We start from the raw sequence: 25,130 nt of genomic DNA on the forward strand, positions 1-25,130 counted from the left end.
GCCGCAAGTCTTCCTTGATTTCTGTTAAAAAACTTCTTAAGCAGCATAATTTGTATTGATCAATTGTAAGGGCAGGTTTTTATTATGATTGGGACCAAGTACAAACCAACCACACATCCAGTCCGTTAACAAACACAATGCAGCTCAGCTTCTGGCTAGCAGGTGCCATGGCTCGTGACATGTTTGTGGCACAATGACAAACTTAAGTTATTCGAAATGGCATCACGTGACTTTTTAAACTCAACTTTTTAAACACTGCAATTAAAAAAAAAAAAAAAAACTCTCCAATGTTATTTATATGGAATAAATGTACTAAGAATATTTACGCAAAAATATTAACTATTTGTTTTACATTTTGTTCCCTTACTGTCCTAAATGTAAACCACACCGTGACTTTAAAAGGGACAAGCAGGGCACATACTGATCTGTGATTTTTGGATGACTTATACATTCATGTGGTTTCACCATTATGCCCCTCCCCTGTAACCTTATCTACGATGTGGTTTGCGATGAAAACAAGTCGAGTATATTATAACCATTTGTTGGTGAATTGTTTGTAGCTGTTTGCATGGTGACCAATGGTGAGAACACGACGTGCCCTATTTCATGCCCAAGTATAACGCAAAGCACAATCTAACTGTGCACATGGATGGAGTTGGCTTTCTTTTTTGGTATTTTGTTTGACTAGCGCAGATAGAAAAAGGGTGTTGTGCATCATTGTGGAATGGAATGCAGCCGGCTTGGGCTAATTGAAGCGGCTCCTCTCATTCCTATGAAACTTGATGTGCATACAGGCCTACCAAATTTACGGTAAACTAGCCTTGCCCTGGCACGGAAATTTTGATGCGACTTATCTACAAAAATAGAGCCCTAAAAGTTCAAAGTGCGAATCTACCACAAACCATGATCCTGAAACACTTTCTCATTTTATATGATAACTTTTCAAAAATGCATGACTTTCAGATTCCGCCAGTCTGGAGAGTGAAAACATACACATGGCAAATACGCTCCGCACGCAACCTTGGATAAACTTAGGCTAGATTTATCACTTCCATGACACCAATTACTCATTTTCTATTAGTCAGGGCTTTGGCACCGTCTTGCGGGATTTTGAAGAGTTACATAAATATGACTATAGGTGAGTTTTTCAGTGAAAAGGCTGGAGTGGAGCTCAATGTACAATACATTTTTAAAAAGTGCGTAATGCTCACAAATTAATCCTAGAGCAAATTGTTTCCATTAGTTGGTATGTCAGATGAATATATCATAAACAATTGGACCATGGAATTAATTGTGCAGGCAACAATTATGCTCTTGAAGAAAAAAAAATCATAATCCTTTCCACAATCAAGCCCCCCACCAACTCAAACCTGTTGCAGTTCATCCTCTACACCATCACCTCTCGCTCATAAATAAAGCAGATGAACACCGCCAAAGCCATTGGACAGGAAGCCTGTTAATCTGCAATCCAATCCAGCCCGAGTCAAGAGTGAAACCCGGCTCATCTTGACTGAGCGGGACCTGCGAGGAAGGAAGCGGAGAACTCAGGAAGCGGCGTTCAGAGCTTTCACCAGTCATATCCATCACGAGGCCTGGTGATGGAGGCATGGTTGTGTGTGTGCGTGCGTGCGTGCGTGCGCGTGTCGTATCCATCACACGGCCAGGAGAGCAGAGTCATTAGAGGGGCTGGGCCGCATTTTAACTAAACATCTTTTTCCATAAAATAAATGCTTCCAGGTTAGCGCGGGTCCCGGAGAAGCCGGGTCGCCCAGCGTTTGCTGCCACTCATCTGATCCCAATTACCAGGCACCGCCAGGTCACAGCCTGCGTAGATGCACGCTGGAGAAGACAAGCAAGCAAGTGTGCCTTTCTCTTTTGCTTCCAATTGACACATCGCCACCCCGGCGTGAACCTTACACCCCTTACATTTTTTAGGACCGGGACACACACGTTACACTTAGAGCCGTTCTTCAAACAGACGACGGACCCCTTGGGGTAATCATTGGGGTTTGCCTGAAATGTCTAAATATTCCCCTGTCCACCACATCCATGTACTGCAAAGATTTGGCTATCAACTGATAAAAGTGCAAATTCAGAATTGGACCAGTCCTTGCCACAGTTGCCTTACCTAACCCTAACACAAGCCAAGTTACATTAAATTTACTTTAACTCCAGTACACGAGAAAAACGATGAAAAACAGCAACCAATCTGCCGGGTTAAAATAATTAACCCAACCCTTGGTTAAAGTGACCCAATCTGCTGAAAATCCACAACCATATCCAGTGAGTGAATAAGGAAAACAACCCAGGATTTTCTTTCATTAATTATAGCAACATTTTTTCTGTACTTAATAAGAACATTAATCAACGTTTTGCAGTAGAATCGATTAAGCTACAAATAAAGTAAAAAAAAAAAAGTTAAAAAAAAATCTCTGCTTTTTCACATGGGCTAATGTTACTGCAGATACATGGCACCAATTAGTGTAGAAAATTAATTGGTTGATTGTTGATTAGTTCATAAATTACATGTGAATTAGGACTAAAACAATAATGGTTGCTTTCGAAGAAAACTTTGGTAACTCTGGGTAACAATTTGAAAACAAATCTTGTTAGATTTTGATGATGCTGATTCCAAAATTGGAACCATTTTTTAAGCACTTTTTTTTTTCCTCCACAGCTTAACTATCAGATGAGCAAAATACTATTGATTATCTGTAGTAAGACTGTAGTAAGAAGAGCTGAATACAATTGGACGTGTAACCAAGGCCAATTGGGCATACCATTGCAAGTTCTATTTTATACTGTTTTTTTTTTTTTTCATTTTCAAAGGTTGTATCTTTTCCATCTTTGTGTTTTATTTACGTACATACACATTTCCTTCTTTTTTTTTTCTTTTAAGAAAACAGCGATCCTATAGCTCAAAAACAGTTTTGGATTCCACACCCAAAAATTAGCTAAAGACAGCTGTCAGACCCAATTCAACAATTATGTTCCCCATTAATCCATTTTTAAGCGATGTAAATGACTACATACACCCGTGCCAATGAGAAAGCAACCTGAAGCTGACTATGACTTTCCCATTGACATGACTCAGCAATTACCCCGCCGAATTTAAGTGATCGTCGTGATCATGGTGCGATTTTTTTTTTTTAACCCTGAACCGTCAACCTGCTTAATCACCAGCTTTTGACACCAAGTAACGTTTATGCTTTTACTGCCACGTGATGCCTCATTGTTTTCAACGCATTGAAGTGGCACATTTGATTGTTCTGACACAGTTCCAATAGTTGAGGGGAGACAAATACGTAAGTTACTCCTTTTGAACACAGTCAGTCGGTCGTCAGTCAAGTGGTGTTAAATCAAATGTATGTGGGAAACACCTTCGTGCGAGAGAGAAAGAATCCATCACGGTGTTGGGTTATATACTGTATAAGCGTGTGCATGCCTTTTGGTGTGTACTGCATGCGTGTGCATTTACATCTCTACATCATCATAGGATAATTGCTTCCTCATGCTTCCCTTCTTCCCCCCACGAATATTAATTACCAGAAGATGAAACCAAGCCCTTTGGTCTGCAAGGTTGGGGTCGAAAGAGGAAATGGGGTGGGGGGGATGGGGGGTGCTTGTGCGTGTGCGTCTGAATGCAAAACAACGGCATCAGAGTTGCAAATGAGTCAAGTTTCAGCAGAGAAAACTTGTGAGACAATTAATTTCAGATCTAAATAGCTTATTTATTTTTGAAGTGAAGTGTTGCTTTTCAAACCACCCTGCCCCTTCTTCAAAATGTGATCCACTTCCGTATAACAAGCTGATTAATATTTTTATTTGATCCTGAAAAGTTCCATATAATAACCTACTGCACGGTTTTAATGACAGCAAAAGATCCAAAATCATTTTCAGGAAAAAAAATCATGAGGGAATTTTGTACTATATGTAATGCTGTAATATAATTATTATTATTTTTTATGAATTAAAATGGGAGCAATCCACATGGTCATTTCAGGATATGGTATATATTTCTTATTAGGTTAATTTTTTCGTGAGGCAATTATATTTTCTTTTCTTTTTTTAAATGAAAGTATGACCTGAACAATCCGTAATTTTACATTTCTCGGTGAAGGTATTGGGTTAAGTCATTTAAAATAAAAAATCATGACCCAAGGGGTTAAAAGGTTTGTTTTTGTAAGACAATTGCACATTAACTGATGTATCAAATTTTATGTACAGTATTCTTAACACTTCCACAATTGTGATTTTTAATCAAATAGCAACCGGTATCTATTTTAATTACGGTTATCTAGTTTTGTCCTGACCACCACAATAAAAAAAATAATTCTCGATAATGAACATGTCCAATTAATCCACGTTAATTTTTATTTTATTTCAGCACATGGTACTTAGTTAATTGCAACCTCTGTATTGTAATACAATTTAAAAAAATACATTACAAATAGATAGTAAATAAAGGGCAATAACGAAAAACATATTTAGTGTTAGCTTGATTCTGCGGCCTTTAAATAGTGCATGATAAATTGGATACTTGAAACAATAGATGTGTCTGTAAATAATGAGTAAAAATAGTAAATAGGCGACATCTTTAAATAAAACCCACTAACAGCCATTTCTTATTTTCAAATGATCATGTTATACCCATGAGTGAACCGAATTTATTGGCTCCTTAATTGGAACTATTGAAAACCGCTGTCCTTTTGGCTTTGTGTGGGCAGGTGGATAGCGCCATCTGGTGATTTTTTTTAGATGCTGCAGCGGGGAAATAAAACCTTGATCAAGGCCTCCAGTAGGGGTCGCCAACCTTTGAGAAAGAGCTACTTTTGGGGTAGTGCCCTAGCAGTTTCAGTCACACTTATGAAATAACAGTGTGCTCAAATTACCTTTAATTATATATTATTAATAATTAATGTTTATCTGTGAAACCACAGATCAGATGAATCATTTCTCACAATAATTAGCAACAATGATTTCAAACTTGGTAGACACTTTATTTCTTAAATTTCCACAACTGCTGATATTTTTTGGCACTGCAAGATTTTAAATCTTACATTTAGAAACTTGTTTTAACGGCTATTTACTTATTTGAAAATGTTGGCTTTCTATTATTATCTTAAATTGAGCATTAACATGTCTAGGTTGTCTCAATTAGTCTGGATATCTTAAAATAAAGCAAATTACCCTTAAAATAAGTTACACTGGTTCTCTCAGCAAAGGTCTCATCAAAAATAATTTTATTTCAAGATTTAATACCAAACACAAGTGGCTTTATTTAAGAATCACACACTTTTGCATTTATTAAACAGATGACTCATATGCATATAGAACATTTCACATTATTGACAGAGCCATGCAACAACAAAAATGTGGATGGCTCTGATGAATCAGGACTGCACTGCTCACATTTGCATATCATGAAAATACAGTTCACCCTACAGAAAAAGGTCGTCAATTCACTTTCAACTTCTTCTGGAGGTGTTGTGGTTTTATGCCATTGCATGCTCCTGGTGTGTTTGTTTGATGTACACTAGATCATACTATAGCTTTTTGACAGTGGAAATAGTTTCATGTTAATTTTGTTTTCAGGTGCAATCAATACTGTCGTTTTTGCTCAAACAGAGTTCATCTGTTTTTTTTTTCTTTGTTTTTTTATTATTATTCTTTTTATTATTATTATTATTTCTTTCTTTTTTTTAATTAAAAAAATATATATTAATTTTTTTAATTTATTTTTTAAATTATTTTATTAATCAGAGTTCATCTTAACGTGTATATATGTGCGAACTGCGCAACAACCTGCCCGTGAGAAGATCTTTGAAGGTGAACAGCAGTCAATATTTTCTGTAGCGATTCAAGAGTATTTTTTATTTCACTTTTGTTTGACATGTTGATATTTTATAGCGTCATATATATTTTGTCTATTTGACACAGAAATGGCTGTTTGTGGTTATCTAGAATTTTACTTAGTAGTTATTCATTTTAATCCTATAATATTTAGTTAGGTATACTCATTTGCTGTCGAGACTGAATCTATTTTCATGACACCAGAGTTTCACGTCAACTTAATAAATAAAATAAAAAAACATTTGATCAAAACTTCTAAATAAATAAAAAAAACTCAATAGTTTCATGTGAGAGAGATAAATATTTGCATTTAACTGAAAACTAATTCAGAGGTAAAACTTTTGGCGGCAATTGTATTATTATTATTTTTTTTTGTAACGGTACCAAATTATCACTGGCACCAAATGTTACATTGTTTTGGGATAATATTCAACTTGCACTGCTGTAAAACATGCAGAGCTTAATTTGTGTAGTATGTATGTATATGTATAATTAGAATTTCATCTCGTTGATTTTAATGATCTACTTTTAAAGCTCTAGTACTTCATTAATTTATGTTACTGGATCGCTGTGTCATTGTTGCGCCACCAGGTGGCGCGCGCGCCATGTTTATAGCAAGATCATGGAAATATAGACTTCCTTCATTGGAACCAGTTGAACTGCCTTCCGTAAAATTTGCATTTTTCAAACGACTATGACTACTTTTTGGCCAGTGACTGTAATGACTGCATCCCAGAAACGTCACATTTAGGGTTTGACTGTCACCATCACATCGTCGCATTTCAAACTTTGTCTATTGCAATTTTGAAACGACAGTTAAATCACAGTACAGTACTTAACATAATTGCTAAAAAAAATATATATATATATTAAATAAGTTAAAATGTTATATTTTGTGGTTAGGCATTTATCCCATTCCTTTTCAGCTCCTGAAAAATAAATAAAAATAAAATGTTTTTTAAACCCACATCATATGTAATTGTAGCTTGAATGAAGTTGAACAGATAAAAGAACAAAACTTTGCTTACGGTCCCATTTGTTTATTTACCTGATTAAGTGAGTCGAAATGCTGTGATATGTTTTTAACAGTTAATTAATTAATTTATTTATTTACTTATTTTTAAAGAGTGTGATACTAAAATACTGCTTTACTTCTCTCCATTTTATCTGACGAGGATAGTCTGCTTTGTGTCCCAGATTTTAGATCTTCAGCACGAAGGTAGGTGAGCATTGACTGGTCCGCAAAAACAGAATGAATGGAATGAATTCAAATATGATTGTAGTTTGTACATCAAGGGCCGGTTCTGATATGATTCTAAGATTATTGTTTTTATTTATTCATTTATTTTTAATCATTCACCAGTTTTATTTATGTATTTATCTATTTATAATCATCCACCAGTCCCTACCCCATAGGATTAGAAATGAATGTATTTATTTATTTATTCACAATCATTCACTAGTCCCTAGGATATATAGGATTAGAAATGAGCTCATCTGAGGGACAGCCAAGGTGAGATGTTTTGGGGAAAAAGTAAGAGAGGATGGTTTGGACACATCCAGAGGAAAGAGAGACGAGCGAGTAGAAGGGTAGTAAGGATGCGGTAGAGTGAGGGAAGACGTGATGGCAGCTGAAGGAGGATGCAGAAGATAGGCTTGGATATAAAAAGGATGGCACGAGCATGTGGTTAGTCCAAGGGACAAGATGAAAGGAAAATAAGATTGTTGTTGTTTTTTTATTAATCATAATATTGTAATGTTATTCTTGTAAAGGTCTGCCTTTATTGTCACGGGATTGTGATCCCCCACGGGAATAAGACGGAACTTTTGAAGACTCCATTGTTGTAAAACTGCAACATTTTTCCTTCTAATAAAGTGACTTTATTTAATTATATTTTTTATTTAATTAGCGATTATTGTTCTTGTAAAATTTAAAACCTTTTCCTCATAATATTACCATCGGTACTTAGTTTGCTTTGCTCTTTTGGAATTTTCACCAGTGCACTGGAAAAATTAAGACTTAATGATGAAATGAAATGTCTAAACTAAAAAGTAGTTACAACATTCTTCCTCATGATTTTTTTTTTTTTTTATCTTTATGTGGTGACTGTATATGTGTGAATTTCAGAGTTAATTCTATCTATCTATTATTTTAAGTGATGGTTTAAAAAAAAAAAAAGAAAGAATTCCTCTTAGCATTGATGTCATCATGAACAGGAACTACAACCTATCACAATAGGCCGTTGAAATTGAGACCTGGGAATGTCCATCAGAAGTTATTTTTGATAACTTCCTCAAAGAGTGAACAATGGCTCAATTTCATTATGTGAATAAAAAATTGCAGATGGACAACATTCCATTAAGCATATCAGTCCAAATGTTTTTTTCTAAAAATGGTACATTAGTTGTCTTGAATCAAAAGAGGAACATGCCTAGTGTCCACTTCCTCTTTCTTGTTAAACTACTGTGCACAGAAATCAATCATTTCTTTAAAACACACAGTGAATACTGTAAGTATGTGAGTTTCGGAATTGCAAAAAAAAAAAAAAAGTTCAGTGGTTTCATGGTGTATGTGAAGTGAAAGTGAATACTGACAATATCTCACGTAATTGTCTGTACTTTAAACAGAAAGGCAAAGCATTAAAGTTTCGTATGCACTATAGTAACATGTAACACTTAGTGCAGCTCTTTGCCTTTGACACATTATGCAGGATTGCAGTAGTAGAGCATTTCAGAAATATTCTGAAAGGTGTGTGTGTGTGTGTGCGTGTGCGTGTGCGTGTGCGTGTGCGTGTGTGTGTAACATTAGGGCTATAGGAAATTCAAGAACTAACAAAAACAGTACAAAAACATCGGGTCTAGAATCAAACCCAGAGGTACACCGCTGCTAATTTCTATAGCCTTTTTTTGCATAGCCAGCTACACAATTCAAAAATAAATAATGTTATGCATAAAATATACAATGGAATCTCTGTAATCGAACAATCTTCACGTGATGTTGGAAATAATGTCATGAGAATTCATTTGTTGGCTGGAATAGTTGCAACACAAAATCTTGTACAGGTGTTTTCTTAACATTTCAACATTCACATTAGCAATTGTGAAGTATTCGACTTTGGAGATTCCTCTGTATGAATTGTAAAAACAATTATCATGATTAAATTACATCTATCAGTGCAGGAAAGATCGCCTTTTTGAACCTTGAACTCTTTTCTATAATGTCACAACCTGATTTCCTCTTCTTGCGAGATATATTCCCACGACCAGGGTGCCCTCGTTGAGCCTGAAGACCCTCAAACTCTTCCTGTTGGTGATGCTTTCAATCTGAAGATAGCCAAAGCAAATTGCCATTATCAACTGCAATACATAAATACATAAAACACCCATTTTCTAAATATAAACATCCTTACTTTCATTGTATAATCTATCAATTAAATCAGTTACCTTCAGTCAAAATAGTAATCGTTTCTTTGTAGACATTTCTTCTTCTTTTCTGCAAAGACCTATAAGAGATTAATACGTGACATAAATATCATGGGTGACGTTTCATACACTCAAAATGAAAAAAAATAAAGTGACTTTAACGCATCTCTCGTTTTTGGTCCACAAAAATGTATGTAGACATAAACAATAGGGGCTTTTCCACCGCCGGAACTTTTGAAGAACTTTTCAATTTACCTTGGTAAAATTCAGTTTGCGCGTTTTTCCACCGACAACAATTTCCAAGGTATTAAATTCCCCAGAGAGAATCCCAGTACTATTTCAGCAGCAGGGTATTGCTGAGCCAGGCTGGAAATTTGAGGGGGCGGGCTGCACCAAAACGGCCAAAATTAAAAAAATAAATGACTAAATAAATAAATAAACTACTAAAAGTAAAAATATAAATAAATATATAAAAAATAATAATAATAATAAATAAAAAAATATATACATGGAAATAAAAATAACAAAAAAATACATACATGCATAACTAAATAAAAGTAAAAAAATTTTTTTATAAAAAACGAGATTCAAAAAATAAAAATAGTCAAAATTCATAAAAAACAAATATATAAATAGAATTAAATACCAATCAATAAATAAAAACGCTCTGCTCACACATTTATTTATGTTCATGTTGCAGACGCTCTGCCAGGAAATGTTATTCAAATGAGGGGAAGGTCCTACTGCCTTATATTGGTCTAGTTGGTCTGGCCGGCTTACATGGAGAGCTCTAGCGATATACGAGTACCATTCAAGACTCACTTAAAACCGGCCCTCATTTGAATAACTTTTTTTTTGTTATAATTTTTTTATATCTGTTTTTATTTAGTCATTTATTTATTTGGAATGTTGGCAGTTTTAATCCTCCATACGCATTGACCAAGGCTGATTGGTTGGTCATTTTTTTTTTATGGGGGGTGTTTACATGGCTGGGCTCATCAAACTCATTTGAATTATTAATTACTTACCGAGAACTCTAAAACGCTTTGGAAACACAAATTATAAATTCCCTGTAGAACTTTTACAACCAAGAACTCCCTTTATCCAGAACTCAAAGATCCTGGGCTTGTTGGTGGAAAAGCAGCTAATGAGATGAGCTTTGAAGTCACTTCTTTTTTTTTTGCATAAAAGATGAGCAAACAGAATTTCCACCTTTACCTGCCCAGAAAAAAAAGTAGCGTCATCATGACTTTGACAGTCATGTCAGATTCGATAGACAGACAGATAGATAGATAGACAGAGACAATTCTTTTCCCATTACCTTTTTGGCGCAGAAAAATTAGCACTACAATGATGCCAATCAGTGCTATTCCAATAAATGTGCCAAATACTACACGGATTACAACAACATTGTGTGTGTTTTCCTTCTTTAGCTGGGTTTCATCTATAAAGGGGGAAAACAAGTGGAAAAACAAAAATATTTGTGTGTGATTTCATCATTTGTCATAAGATGATTTACATGTGATTGTTCACAATGGAAATAACCAAACATGCATTGTCGTGGTTCTTACTTCCCCATGCAAATTTGAAAACAATGACTCAAGTGATATTTTGGAAATGCCATCGAATTTCCAGAAAAACTACTTAATTCAACCCATTGTGTATTTACTGTACGTTATCGAGTTCTGTTATCTTTGTTGTACAAGTATTCAGTCATCAATTCATTGCTTGGTATTGCAATTTATTTTTACACTTGTATTATTGTTCTAAGTGGTTATTTTTATGTTGCTAACCTTGCTTGGCAGTTTTTTTATTATTATTATTTATTTTATTAAAAATATTGGCTATGAGGAAAAAAATGAAAATCCCAAAGACAAAAATGGCTTGATTCTACCTAACAAGAAATTATTATTGGGAAGTTCATCTTGTAGATGACCAAATCTTGTTTTTTTACATTCAGTTAGTTTTAATATGGCAGCTTTGTTAGTTTTATCAGTTAAATTTTTTTAATGCTTCATTTTAGTTAATTTTTTTATTAGTTTTACTTTAGTTTATACAGTATATAGAGTATTTATTGAGTAACACAAACAATTTAAAAAAAAAAGCTCACTTTTTGTGTAATAAAGTTACAAACCACAATTCCCAAATGTATATTCTACCTTCTTTCTTCTGTACGGCCTTGCAGTACTACCAAAATACTCATGCAAAATATTAAGCTGTAGTTAGTTTTATAAATACAAAATGTAGTTATAGTTGTAAATTTTTCCCGAAAAGCATTTTTCGTAATTTTTATTTTATTTTATTTTGGTGAGCAAAAAGGTTGTTTTTCAACTTTAGTTTTAGGTATTGCATCCATTATGACTAAAACAACCCACATGATACATAAGTCACAATCTTTGGCATTTAAGATGTAGATTGGAAGGAAGCGAGCTCACGGGGGGAAAAATTACATACAACTGTTAACCCCTTGTTTAAAAGGTATTGAATGAAGCTCATGCTCACCTGGGATGAGAAAAGTCGCAGAGGAGTCGCTACTTTCAAAGCGACAAGTGTAGTTGTTTTTCTGCGATGATGCCACCCGTATCTGAGTAATGATTCTGGAGAGGTGGTCCACAGTGGACACAACAGCGGTGCTGGCGTTGAGATTTTGCCCGTGGCCATCCTCCCAGACCGCCGTGGTCAGCGGGTAGCCCTCGGACTGGCAGCTTAACACGAGCTCGCCTTCGCTTTCTGACTTGGAAATGTCTTTTGTGACCGTTTTGTATGGTGCTGCAAGAATGAGATAAAGCACACAGTTGGTATGTGATATGGTCTTGAAATTGATGACTTAATGGCTTGTATGCAAATGGCCTAAAGAATGCCCGTCACAATGTGGAATTAAACACTCACATTTTTTTTTACGCGCCTTTTTCTAAAACGTAACACAAATTTACTGAACTACCCTAGACCAAGTTTCTCTGACTTCAAGATCCAGAGCCACTTTCAAGTGATGGCCATAGTCTAGCTACCTGAAACACAGGTGTGACACCCCCGAAATCTAAATCTAACCCAAAAGGTAAGCTGAGCTGCATTGAATTTTGTCGGATGCGTGGATAACATCAGAAAAGACAAGTGATCCAAGCTCTTATTCTGATTAAGGTCGTGCCTGACCTGGAGTCAATCCCAACTGATGTTAGATGAGAGGTGAGATGCACCATGGACTGGTCACCATCCAAGCACAGGCCCATAAAGACAAACACATTCACATTAACACCTGGACCATTTTAAATCTTGAGTGAACTATCTTGGCAAAGCAAAAAGGTAAGCAGAGCTGCATTCGGTTTTGTTGAAAGAAAGGATTAGCATTAGTGCCTTCTTGAGTGGCACACACTTAATTGCAGGGAGATGTGTTACAGTGTTGTGTGTGAAGTGCTGCCTCCATGAGTGAAAATGCTTTTTGTCTTTTAAATGGGAGTTGAGTTTTGTTTGTTTTGCCACGCTTTCGACACTTGCCTGCCAGTTCAGTACCCTAGCTACGAACACTGTCGCCATGGTAACAAATCTGTACTTGCCATTGACCTAGCGGTATGTGGGGCAGGATGAAGGCCGCTCTTAAACTTGGAAATTCATTCCAGAAAGATCAAAAGTGGACTTATCATTAGAACCAGTTATAACTGAGGTTTTACTTACTTCAAATAAGCAAAATTATCTGCCAACAGAACAAGAAAATTTTACTTAAATTTATGTGTAAGATTTTGAAAAATAAGACTAGGCCCATATCAACCACTGCAGTCTTGAAAATAGTATTTTCAGACTAAAAACAAGTCAAGCTGTAATAAATATAACTATTTTCTTAAAATACATGAGTATTTTTTTTTTTTTACGCATGGATAACTTAGCCTGAGTGTCAAGCAGGGAGGTAATAGGTCCCATTTTCTTTGTCATGACCTAGCCAGAATGTGAACTCACAAACTTCAAGTCTGAGGGTCGGCACTAAATGCTTGTTTGAATCCTCACAGTACTTAAAACTGGCTGTTAACACTCAATGCCAAGACTGCTTGATCAAATAAGAGAATTAAGTAAGCAAATGGCAAACTTGCCGCCTTCTGATATTGAAATTGTTGATATTGATATCAAGTTGGCGCGAAAGCTACCTACCAAGAGGTGTTGCTTACCAGTAACAGTTAACGTCATTTTCTTATAGTCAGCCCCATTTTTTGTTTTCACCACACACTGGTAGGTCCCCGTGTCGTTGATGCGAAGACTTGACACCTGTAACCGTAGAGCAAACACATTCATTTTGAGTAACTGTGTTGCCAGTTAGTGATGTCAACTCATATTGATACTTCAGTACATCACAGTTTTAAAAAAGTGTCTTTCAATAAATGAAAAATAAAATGTGTAAGGTCAGAACTTCACCCGCAGCTTGGCCCAGCCGTCTTTAATCTCCTCGGTGAGAAGCCTGGCGCGACCCTTGAGGTCCGGATGCTGGAAGGGAGCGTCCTCCTGCCCGCCATCCATCCGATACACGGCCCGATATGGAGCCGGCAGGATCTGGTGCCAGGTCACCGTCAAGTCCTTATGGGGATATGGTGACAAAGGGTTGAACCGGCAACCCATTACCACGTCACCTCCCAACTCGGCACTATATGAGACCCGCTCCACAACCGTGGATAACGAGACTGCTGTAAAGTAGATCAAAGTTTTAAAAGGTCTGCTACAGAATTAAAGTGTGTTAATAATAGTGCTGCCTTTAAACGTTAAATACCTTGGAGACATGTCTGGAACATGACTTGCAAAATAAAGACAATAGACCAGTTCATTTGACACTGTGGGAGAAAGAGAAGAGTAAGAGACAGGGTCAGACAAGCGAAACAAAAATTAAATTAAAAAAATAATTTACCCCGCCTTTTGCCTGAAGACTACTGGGATTGGTTCCAAACTACATTTACTTAAAAACATTTGAAGAAAATGTAAAAGCTCTCAAAATTTATAGGCGTCAAATCTTATTTTTCACCGAACAGCAATATGAAAATTATAATGAATTGAAAAAATATATTTAGAAAAAAATACAGCAAATAGTTTGTATTTTTATACATTACATATTTAAAAAGTGTATTCTCTTCAGCCATTAGTTATTTTCTTACCTTGTATGACGGACGGAACTTGCGTGGTGAGCATGTTGAAGTCAATATATCTACGCTCTCAGCTCCTCCTCTCGCTCCCTCCCTCGAAACCATTGTTTGTTTGTGGGTGAGTCATGTATCTATGGAGGTAAAAATAAATAAACTAACATTTGACCTAGTTTGACTCTTAAGTTTACTCATCACTCACAGTACTCAAATATTTGTACAAGTATTTTTTCTGCGCTTTTAATTTCTACTTGAGTTACATTTTCCAATGTAACATTACTCTTATTTAAATATTGGCTATTCTGCTTTTGAAATGCTAGTCTATCTGTATCGCTAAAATGTGAGCAGTGTCACTGTCACCTAGCTACTTTAACAAAAGTAACTAGGTCAAATGTTAGTTTATTTATTTTTAATTAAATAAGAATCTCATAAATTTCAAAATCTTGCTCAAAAGGTGGAGACAACTGCTGGAGACACTGCTGAAGCATCAGTGAAAAGGATGACCCACTCCATCAGCAAGCAGCCAAGAGACAGGAGATGACACCTGGGGGTATTCCATCAAACCGGATTATGGAAAATTATTTTGCAGATCTTCTGCTGATGTGAATGTAGCAGGCTGTGGTCCCCTCCCCCACCTGTGGCAGTGGTCAGTCTTTTTTTCTGGTGGCTACAATAATGGGCAACATATATTTACAGCTCAACACCTATTTAGTCTTATTTTTTATATATATTGTTATAGGCTACTTGCCGACTTGCTGCCATGATCGCTTTTGGCTACTGTTGAGATGTAACAGTGAAGAATGAATATGTAGGTCAATTTGAGGTGCTTTACATTAAATCAATAATTAATAAATACGATTAATGTGAAATACACATCTAACATGAAACAATTATAACTTATATATTTAGTCTGTCGGCTTTTTTTTTTTTTTGCCAATGATATTTCCCTCGTCTTAGTGATAGCAGCAGTATTGCCTTTTTTGGTGAGTCTTGAATTCCTCATACAGCTCCATCAATAACTTTTGTTCTGTTTGTGAGAAGAATACTGTTCTCGTCTTGGATGGATGCAGAAACGGCTCTTCTGGACATCAAATAAAATATTTCAAATGATGCACAATCTTGTTTATTGAATGATACATGTTGTTATTTGATCTGACTATTTCAAATAACTCTCAATATGTATTAAATTGTACTCCTGCAACATTTCAAACTCAAAATTGGAAGACATTTAGAAAGCATAATTTCTTCACTTTCCCAAAGGTGTTTGCAGTGAAATTCTCAGAACAGTAACCGGTGTATCAAGGATTCTCATTTGTTGGACTTCACAGCCACTTTGAAGCAGGTTTGATGTCACACCATGTCTAGCGATTGATCAAGAAGTAGCTTTGATTGACTGCATGCTGGCATCTGTGCGAATAGAATGGTTGGGTCAGCATATTCATACAATAAAAAATAATCATAGCTTCCTAGCTGTGTCATTATCAAAACACAGCCACTGACATTATACGTAATCAGTTAAATGTTTAGCTTTATCTTGTTAGCCAGAAAAAAAACGAAGATTTTGTCACATCTTAATATCAGAAATAGTGGTAATACTGATAGACACAGACATTGTTTATAAACATTCCCATTTGCATTATTTTTATTTGGCTTCAGTGTTGAAAGCAAATGTGTATGTTTAAAAGTGTAAGAGCCTTTTATTTTAACTTTTTGCAAAGCATACATTGCAAAAATACTGACATTTATCAATAAATTGTAATATTTGAAATAAAATGATTAAATACAGAGGATAAAGGGTTGAGGTTGAAATACCTGTAGCGGCTTAAAGATCCACTCGAATTGCGAAATTGTGCATGGGTGTCATTTGAGTTCAACCCACGGTCGTTCGCTCAACCAATGAGGTAGAGCTTTAGCCCGCCCAAATCCTCCAGAGCCCGCCCTCTTCTTCTACGAGAACAAATCACGGCGCTCTACAAGTACGAATCAGTTTTGCACCTTTTGTAGCGAGATAAATGGGGCAAAACTCACGTCACTGGACAGCAGCAGAAAACCCACTTGTGACTCCTAGTGGCGACTTCTTTGACTACAAGTTGTCATTTCTGCAGGTACAAATCACAACTTTTCCAGATACAAATTTATACTTTTTGTACAGGTACAAAATGTTTTTTGTACAGATACAAATCATGACTTACAGGTACAAATTTGTTTTTACAGATACAAATTTATTTTACAGATACAAATTTATTTTACAGGTACAAATTTATTTTACAGATACAAATTTTTTTTATACAGGCACTCATTTTTTTTACAGATACAAATCACGCTCAAGTTAGTTTTGCACCAAATTTACCTCCATACTTCAGCCATTAGTTATTTTCTTACCTTGTATGACGGACGGAACTTGTGTGGTGAGCATGTTGACGTCACTATATCTACGACGCTCTCAGCTCCTCCTCTCGCTCCCTCCCTCAATACCATTGTTTGTTTGTGGGTGAGTCATGTATCGTATATTTTTGTTTTCCAAATAAAACTTGCAAATGTATAAGAATAAAGTTGTATATCCACATCTCAAAAACATGCACGGTAAAAATGCCCATAGGTGTGAATGTCAGTGTCAATGGTTATTTGTCTCTTTATGCCCTTATATTGGCTGGTGACAAGTTCAAGTTGTAGCTCATCTAATCATTCCTTGCTCGAGGTCAGCGGGGGTAGGCTCCAGCACACCCGCGACCCGAGTAAGCAGTAGCCAACACAGTAACTCTAATGTTAAAAATGTATAAGGGTTGTTTTATTTTTGAAAGACTAAGCGGAAATGCAGTGTTTGCTCACTCCTTGAACTTGAGAAATGAGACCTGTTAAACCCGGAAGTTTGCTGTTGTAAATGTTGCCAAATATTTTCATGTATTGACGCAATGAGGAAAGCCGTACAGGAGTCACCTTAATAGCAAACAATTTCTCTCATTTTCTTGTACGTACCTTTTCACAAATATCATTCCAAGGTCAAAATAGAAGCTGTTTTGAGGCGACGCGTGTTTGACTGCTCACGTTTTTAAATATTATCAATATGTGTGTACGGTTAGCCAGTCGGCTAACTCTTGGAAAGTCGCTCGGAAGTTAAACATGTCTTTTTTGTTTTCGGGTCTTTGAAATGAAAAAAGAAAGGATGTCAAATTCAGATAACTCAAGGGGCGAGAGAGAAGACTCAGACTGTTAATTCCGAGTTATAAGGTAGTGTTTGGAGTAAGTGCGTTAAATGGGCAGGTAAACAGGTGTTTTTGCATTTCTTTCTGTTTACCTTTTGGCTTTCCAGCCGGTCAGCGGTAACATCGCCACGATGGGCTTTCTTCTCTCCAAGACCATGGATGCAAACTTGAAAAAGCAGCAAGAGTTCATGCTGCACAATTCCAGGCTGCAGGTAAATCCATGAGTTACTACAGCAATTTGAACTGACGAAAACATTCTTTGTACTGAACAACCTGTTGTGCCAGTCAATCTAGCGCGAACATATGGAAGCCCGAAAGTGTCAAAATTCAATAAATTAAAACGTCATTTTGAAAAAAATATCCTAGATAAATAACAATTATGTAATGTGGCCATTAAATTGTAAAATGTGTTAGTATTATTATGAAAAGTGTTCATGCTATTCTTTAATATGTAACAAGTATTTTATTTTGATTAAATATTTCATAATTATTATTTTAACAACGTCATACTTTTTCAAACATATTTCAGAATGCTAATAATGCTAACACACTTTACAATTTAATGGCCACATTACATAATTGCCCGTTATTTAGCTAAAGGATATTTATTTCAAAATGACGTTTGTATTTATTGAGTTTTGACACTTCCGGGCTACCATACGAACAAACCAACCATCCTTTTCCACGCTCAGAGCCAATATAAAAGGTTTCTACGCAACTATGGAAAAATATGACGGTTGATGAAGGAAATTTCCAGGTCACTGTTACCACGCCTATTTTCCAAAATGTTTTGCAACCGTTGTTGAACCAAGACACATTCTAAATAATCTCCGGGCAAATCAAAATATAGCAAAAAAGTTGATGACTACACTGGACTGCGCTGTTACAGTAATTGCATAAATGAAGTGAAATGAAATGAAATGAAGACAAATATTTGTTGAGAATTAACATTAAAAAAAGCACCTTCTAAAACACAAAATTAAATGTTTCACTTGATCCCAGTCATGTATACATTAAATAATAACGTATAGGCCCAAAGCTGCTTGGCCTGCTGAAAGAGTAAAATTGGATACGTTCTCTCATAATTTATTTTTAGGACTACTACTACAACAAAGTGCATTCAGAACAAGTGCAACTGCTGAAATATTTTTGTAGACTATAGCAGTCATGCATAATAATAACAGAGCAAACAGCATAGCATATTTGCCATTGAATTACTAGCCTGACATGAAAAATTGGTAAAGTGCTATTTTCTGACCTGATATTTGAAGCTGATCTTTCATCTCCAGTGTTGGTCTTTTTTTATTTAATACATCCCGTTTCAATTGGTCATCCAGTTTTGAAAATGTTTTTCTAAGGTTCATAATGCCGTCCGCAATACTGAAGAAATTGCAGCTGCCATTTTCTCAGTTAATCTTTCTGAATCAGGTCTGCAGACGGGCAGTAGGAAAATGGGCTGGACCATTGATGAGAGTGAAGGGGGGAGTATTTGAAACAAACATGATTGTGGAATAATTTTCATTTGTTAAAGTGTGTGAAGGAAAAAGTAAAGAAGAAAAGTAAGTAATAATTGATTCAAATCAAAGGAAACTTCATTCATTCATCTTTTTCAATTAGATGCCGAATAGATTATTATTATTTATTTTAATTTACCCTCAGTAACAGTTTTGGTATTGGCCCAAAAAATGTTGCAAAATTCTTTGACGGAATTTTCAGTGCATCTCTTATTTTGAAATGCTCTTGAAGAGTTTTGTTGTCATATAGTTTGTGGTATATTTATAGTTTAGGGGTCGGGAATTGTTCACAGAAATTCACTATTTGCAATCAGGGTTGGTCTCTATCTTCCACAAATATCCGAGGTCCATTGTAATTTTATCGTCAGCTACAAGGTGGAAGGAGATGTAATGGTTCCGCCTGTCAGTATTACAGCACTGTGGAATAGATACCATCGATGAACAAGTTATTTGTGTAAATAAAACATTTTCCGATTTCATGTAGCACACCTCATGATGACTCAGCAACTAGTCTGCCATGTCAGCATGTTTGGGGTTGCCTCAGTTAATTAGTCTGACGCAGTTGTGGAAATACCTTATCAAATAGTAATTCCCTTTTGGTGAATCATCATGACATGGTGGAAGTTATTGCGCTATTTTTAGATGTTGCCCATTGTTTGTATTGGCCAATTCATTTCCATGACATATTGGAAGCCATTAAAGTTATTTTTAGACCGTTGCCAGCATAGCCCATTTAGAAGTATTGATGTATTTTTACTGGAGCCACTTTCAGATGACAAATATTTGTGCCGTGACTTTGTTATTACTTTTTAAATTTTTTATATATATTTTTTATCTAGATGAAAGCATTTCCTTTTGTCGCGCCATTTGCTGTGATTATTGATGGCTGCAAGCAAAAACGCAGGTGTTAATCCTGTAACGCAGTGACACTAAAACAGATTGTTGTGTTATTTGTTCCTTCATTTTCTCCCATCAGCCCAGCGGGAAAAGTGAACTCTGGCCATTAGGAATCAATACAGAATTTTTCATTTGCTCGATGTAATTGTGATTTTGGTTTGGAATGAGCGGAATGTCTGACGTCTCTGTTTCAACACGTCATTGGGGTGACTCACTTTTACCAAAATAGAGATGACGATTAGATACAAGAGCTATTTATAACATTCATAGGTATCAAACTAATCACAGATACCGATACCAATACCAGTACTTTTTATACATAAAATTTCCCCCCACAAAGACCTATATATCCCAAAGTCACATTTTTCCTTAAAATTCCATGAAATTAATACCTCAATATCTACTAATATCGGTCACCGTTGTGAGTACCAATACCTTGAAAAAAAGCCTGGTATCGGCTCTATATCGATACCTGGTACCAGTACTCGCCCAACTCCAGTTCTTATTTTGGCTTAAAAAGCTGTACTGAAATTATGTTGTTGTTTTTTCTCTTCACTTTTGACATGTTTTCTCTCCAATTAACTGAAAAACAGCAGTGCTAATCTTTGGTTGCCCCTCTTTTTTTTGTGGCTTCTGATTTCAGATTTAATTTGTTGTAAAAAATAATAATAACGACAATAAAGTGTATTTGGTAGCTGTGTATATGATAAGATGCTTATAAATGTATATGATTTTCATGATGATGAAAATGAATTTGACACTACAGTAGATCATTTGACTCGAGAGGGTGGCAATTAAATCGACTGTGACGTCCTTACTGTCAAACTTGGGCAATTTAGGGTCTTCTTGTTTTTGGAATGTGTGAGACAAGCCAGAATACCCATACAGTCGATTCGAATGCAGAACCTCTCAACAGTGAGGTAACATGCTCGCCACTGAAGAAAACACAAAAACAGTCAAACAGCCAGCCGACTTGCTGCTTAAAGTTTATTGAATTATTATTATTTTTATTTTTTTACAAAGTATTAGGGCTGGGTATCGATTCAGATTTCCAAAATCAATTCGATTCAGAAGGCTTCGATTCACATTTTCGATCCAGTTAAGGATTTCAGGCAGTACCAATTTTACTTTTGTTTGGAAGACATTCTCAGTATAAATACTGCAAATTGAAACTTCTTGCTCTTAATTGGCGCAATAGTATGAAAAAAAAGTGAATATTTACAATTAGACCTGATCAAAACAATAAATAATAATTGAAACCGATTGCAACCACAACATGATGTAAATAAAGTGGCAAAAACACTGGACTCCTCCTGGGGAACTCTAAATAACAGAAAGGCACATTTGCATTTGGTAGCCATATTTAAAAGTATCGATTCATTTATGAATCAATATTGGACTATGAAAAAGAATATCGTTTCGATACATGGATTTTACGTTGAGAGGAACCAGTTGAGGTGGCTCGGGCATCTGGTTCGGATGCCTCCTGGGCGCCTCCCTGGGGAGGTGTTCCGGGCATGTCCTACCGGCGGGAGGCCCCGGGCCGACCCAGGACACGCTGGAGAGACTACGTCTCACGGCTGGCCTGGGAACGCCTTGGGATCCCGTCGGAGGAGCTGGCTGAAGTGGCTGGGGAGAGGGAAGTCTGGGCTTCCCTGCTAAAGCTGCTGCCCCCGCGACCCGACCCCGGATAAGCAGAATTGAAGATGGAACGGATTTTAATTTAATTTTTTTTAAACCCAGCCCTGCAAAGTATTAAATGTGTACCTACCTACCTGTTAAGTCTTAAAGCGGAAGTCAACCCCCCAAAAAATTCTTGACAATAATATGTTCTATGCAGCCCCAGTAATCTAAATATGTTATATTTTGGTTAATATTACGTTAGTGGAATATGAGTTAACTAGCAAAATCCAGCAGTTTTTATCTATATCAGGAGGCGGCCATTTTGCCACTTCCTGTCGACTAAAATGACATCAAACACAGGTGAGCTGTGATTGGTCGTTGCCTGAGCGCCGACCGACTGTGATGTCATCTTCAGTCGACAGCAAGTGGCAAAATGCCCCCCCCCCCCCTGAGTTGGATAAAAAAAACGTCATAACTCATATTCCACAAATGTAACATTCATCAGAATGTCACGTTTAGACTGGTGAGGTCACATATAACATATTGTCAAGAAATGTTTAAGGTTGACTTCCCCACACTGCGTGTCATGATCAGTTGGTCAAGTAAGCGTGACATGTATTTGCAGCCCTTTAAGAAATGTCAATGGTTTTCTCCCTGATTTTTTCAGCCCTGCGTTTACGTGTCATATTTTCCAACGCTTTTTTTTTTTTTTTTTGCTTTTCTTGTCACTGGCGTCATCAAATATCACATGGGATATCTGCTTGTTTAGTTTGTTCAACAATGTTCAAATGACATTCTTTTTTTTTCTTTTTTTTAAAGTAGATAATAGCTTGCTAGGGGTGTATAAAACATTGTCATTTTATTAGGCTAAATTGACACTTAGTTGCACGTACATATTATGGCACGTGTGCCTGTAGGCCGTTTTCACCTGTTCATTCATCGTAAAAACATGATATCAGATATGTTGGTGTAACGTAAACCAGTTTTGATTAAACCAAATCAAATGGTCTCGTTAGATGCACAGCAAGTCCAAATTAGCTTGATATTGCTGTTGATCTGTTGTTTCTATGAATGTATTTATAGTCATTATTGTCATGGGCTACGCTACCTGACGGGAAGTACAATTGAACTCTGATATCCAAGCTTTTACCACAATCAGCACACAAATGTGATGACGCGTATTCCATAAAAAAAAAAACCCATCTGTGGCGTTGAAAGCCCGCATGCGAATTATAATTGGTGGTTCATTGAACATGTGCTGCCCACCAGTGGTTCGAACCCCACAAGAAATCAAAACCGCACGCTTCTGGAGAATGGAAGTCTTCGACTTGATTGTGTTAATTAGTTCAAGTGCAGCTTTATTGTGTTTTAGCTCACCTCTGACGTAATTGCAAGTGAAGCGTTTGGACTTGGGCCCATTGTTTTCGTGTGGTCAAGTCATGGCAGTCCACATGGGGTCGGTCACAATAGGAGGCTGATGTTTGGATCACAAAGACCATATTTGCCTACTGACCATTCGGATGAGTCATGTCATGGTGGCCCTGGCCCTGCATATTCATATTCATAAGTTCCAATGCTTATTTCATATTTAGCATCTCTATAATTTCAAGCCTTTAAGAAAATATAAATTCTGTTTTGTTAGTTTACTTTGCACGTTATTGTTTTAAGTATAAGATCTAACTAAATATTTAACATTTGAAATGTTCTGGGTTGTATATCTTGTTACCTGACACCCCCCCAAAAAAGTGTCACACAATTTTGACTGGTAATGTAGTTATTGAAAAGGAGAATAGCTCCATCTATTGGTTCTGGAGGGAAACTGCCCTCTGCACAAGATTCATTATTAATTGTCTTGTACACACACGCAGATGACATTTGACCTCGGCATTTGACCTGTCACAGTAGTGGACACCGCAAACACAGTTCGGGCCTATCAGTGTCTTGCTCAAGGACACCACAACTAAAAATGTTAAAACTAAAATTGGCATGCTGATTCCAAAATTGCAGTCAGTTTGTTTTTCTTGCGCGCCAATTTTTTTCCTTCAAATGTTAGCGCAAGATTCCACTGATAAGATGTGATTACGATTGGACTCTAATTGGCGTCATAAAAATATAATAATTTTCGATAAACATTACAATCATGCCTGTTTCTTTCACACGTCATTGTATGTCAATATTATAATTTTTTTTAAATAGAACAAACACATATGCATGCTAAATTCCATTTTGTGTGCGTTTCTACAGCTGGAGCGGCAGATGATGATGCAGAACCAGATGAGGGAGCGACAGATGGCAATGCAGATCGCCTGGTCCAGAGAGTTCATCAAGTACTTCGGAACGTTCGTCGCAGTCGCCTCCACCGGCCTCACCGTTGGGTGAGTTTCACGCCTCGTATCCGGACCGCGCGCGCGTGCGCGTGTTTTCACAACTTCACATTTTGACTAGTGGCCTTTTGCCGCTGCAGCAATCATACGGTCCCAAAAATGTCACTTTTACGACTCGTTAGCTTTTCTCAGCCATAACAGCAGACGGTCCGGCAGTCCACAAATCGTATACAGTCGCTGGTGCCAACTTTATTTAAACAATCAATAACAAGTGAAAATATTCAAATGTATTTTTTTTGTTTTTGTTTAATCTAGAGCCCTAAAAAGAAAGAAACCAGCCCTGTTGGCCCCCATTTTGCCACTCGGCTTCGTATTTGCCTATCAGATGGACAGTGCCTATGGGACACTTATACATCGAATTCGAGGTAAGACTATTAGCTAAAGATATTATTATATTAGGATATTATTATTATATATCTGACTCTTAATATACTGTAACATTTCTAGCCTTAGTTCAAAACTGCAGTGATGTAAATATTTGGCCCCCCCCAAAAAAAGCCAACATATAATTATAATGTGATGAATAGTATATATTTTTAATTTCTATTTTAGCCCGGAAGTAGGAAAACTTTTTTTTTAAATTACCGTACATTTATTATCCAGCTTGATTATTTATTTATTTATATATTTATTACTTTAGGCCAAAAACTTTCTTTATCCCCCCAAAAATCCGTTCTGCTCTCCCATTTGCTTCTTAGGGGAGGCCGAGTGTATCATGGCGTCTGAAAACAACCGTCTGGACTTGCCGCACGGGACTCCGACCTTCGATAGCATCGAGAAGGCCCGGCGCGCTAAAAGCAGCCTGGCCTCCTTCTTGGGGAAAGATTAACATTGCCTTCCGAAAAGACAATTGAATGGTAAAACCGTCCATTTGCGCTTGTCATATCGTTGCCTTACTGCAGGTGGTGGGAAAATGACAAATGCTTTTTAATGCTCGCGGGGTCATGTGATATATGGAATGTTACTTTTTGGAAGAAGATATTCATCAACGGAAATTATATTTACAACAACAAATAAGCCAGGTGCTAAACTTTAGCCTGTATTGAAGAACACATTTCAAACCTGCTTGGTGCTGATCAACTTTATTAAAGAGACACTTGATCGGGATGAACATTGAATTTT

General features: G+C 36.5%; 2 protein-coding genes across 6 annotated transcripts; one reads left to right on the plus strand and one right to left on the minus strand.

Annotated features, from left to right (window-relative positions):
• Nucleotides 1–5,226: 5,226 nt before the first annotated feature.
• On the minus strand, nucleotides 5,227–19,015 carry LOC147162020 (programmed cell death 1 ligand 1-like). 4 transcript variants are annotated; one of them, XM_086096472.1, is made up of 11 exons: nucleotides 18,849–19,015; nucleotides 17,683–17,796; nucleotides 16,416–16,486; nucleotides 14,403–14,521; nucleotides 14,024–14,084; nucleotides 13,675–13,940; nucleotides 13,431–13,527; nucleotides 11,779–12,045; nucleotides 10,598–10,720; nucleotides 9,298–9,356; nucleotides 5,227–9,177 (listed from the first exon to the last, which is right to left on the minus strand). In XM_086096472.1, exons 4-10 carry the CDS (start codon nucleotides 14,493–14,495, stop codon nucleotides 9,304–9,306), a joined length of 960 nt encoding a protein of 319 aa, XP_085952598.1. In that variant the 5' UTR covers nucleotides 14,496–14,521; nucleotides 16,416–16,486; nucleotides 17,683–17,796; nucleotides 18,849–19,015; the 3' UTR covers nucleotides 5,227–9,177; nucleotides 9,298–9,303. The 4 variants fall into 4 exon arrangements, with proteins under 4 accessions (XP_085952598.1, XP_085952599.1, XP_085952600.1 ...); XM_086096473.1 differs by lacking the exons at nucleotides 17,683–17,796; nucleotides 18,849–19,015 and having other exon boundaries at nucleotides 13,675–13,937; nucleotides 16,416–16,466; XM_086096474.1 differs by lacking the exons at nucleotides 14,403–14,521; nucleotides 16,416–16,486; nucleotides 17,683–17,796; nucleotides 18,849–19,015 and adding an exon at nucleotides 14,159–14,377.
• On the plus strand, nucleotides 17,208–25,126 carry plgrkt (plasminogen receptor, C-terminal lysine transmembrane protein). 2 transcript variants are annotated; one of them, XM_086096478.1, is made up of 6 exons: nucleotides 17,270–17,355; nucleotides 17,546–17,615; nucleotides 17,698–17,802; nucleotides 23,869–23,999; nucleotides 24,264–24,373; nucleotides 24,707–25,126. In XM_086096478.1, exons 3-6 carry the CDS (start codon nucleotides 17,722–17,724, stop codon nucleotides 24,835–24,837), a joined length of 453 nt encoding a protein of 150 aa, XP_085952604.1. In that variant the 5' UTR covers nucleotides 17,270–17,355; nucleotides 17,546–17,615; nucleotides 17,698–17,721; the 3' UTR covers nucleotides 24,838–25,126. The 2 variants fall into 2 exon arrangements, with proteins under 2 accessions (XP_085952603.1, XP_085952604.1); XM_086096477.1 differs by lacking the exon at nucleotides 17,546–17,615 and having other exon boundaries at nucleotides 17,208–17,355.
• The last annotated feature ends 4 nt before the right edge of the window (nucleotides 25,127–25,130 follow it).

The sequence above is a fragment of the Leptonotus elevatus genome, chromosome 15 (genome assembly GCF_054856555.1).
Source record: "Leptonotus elevatus isolate MCC_2025b chromosome 15, RoL_Lele_1.0, whole genome shotgun sequence".
Lineage (NCBI taxonomy): Eukaryota > Metazoa > Chordata > Actinopteri > Syngnathiformes > Syngnathidae > Leptonotus > Leptonotus elevatus.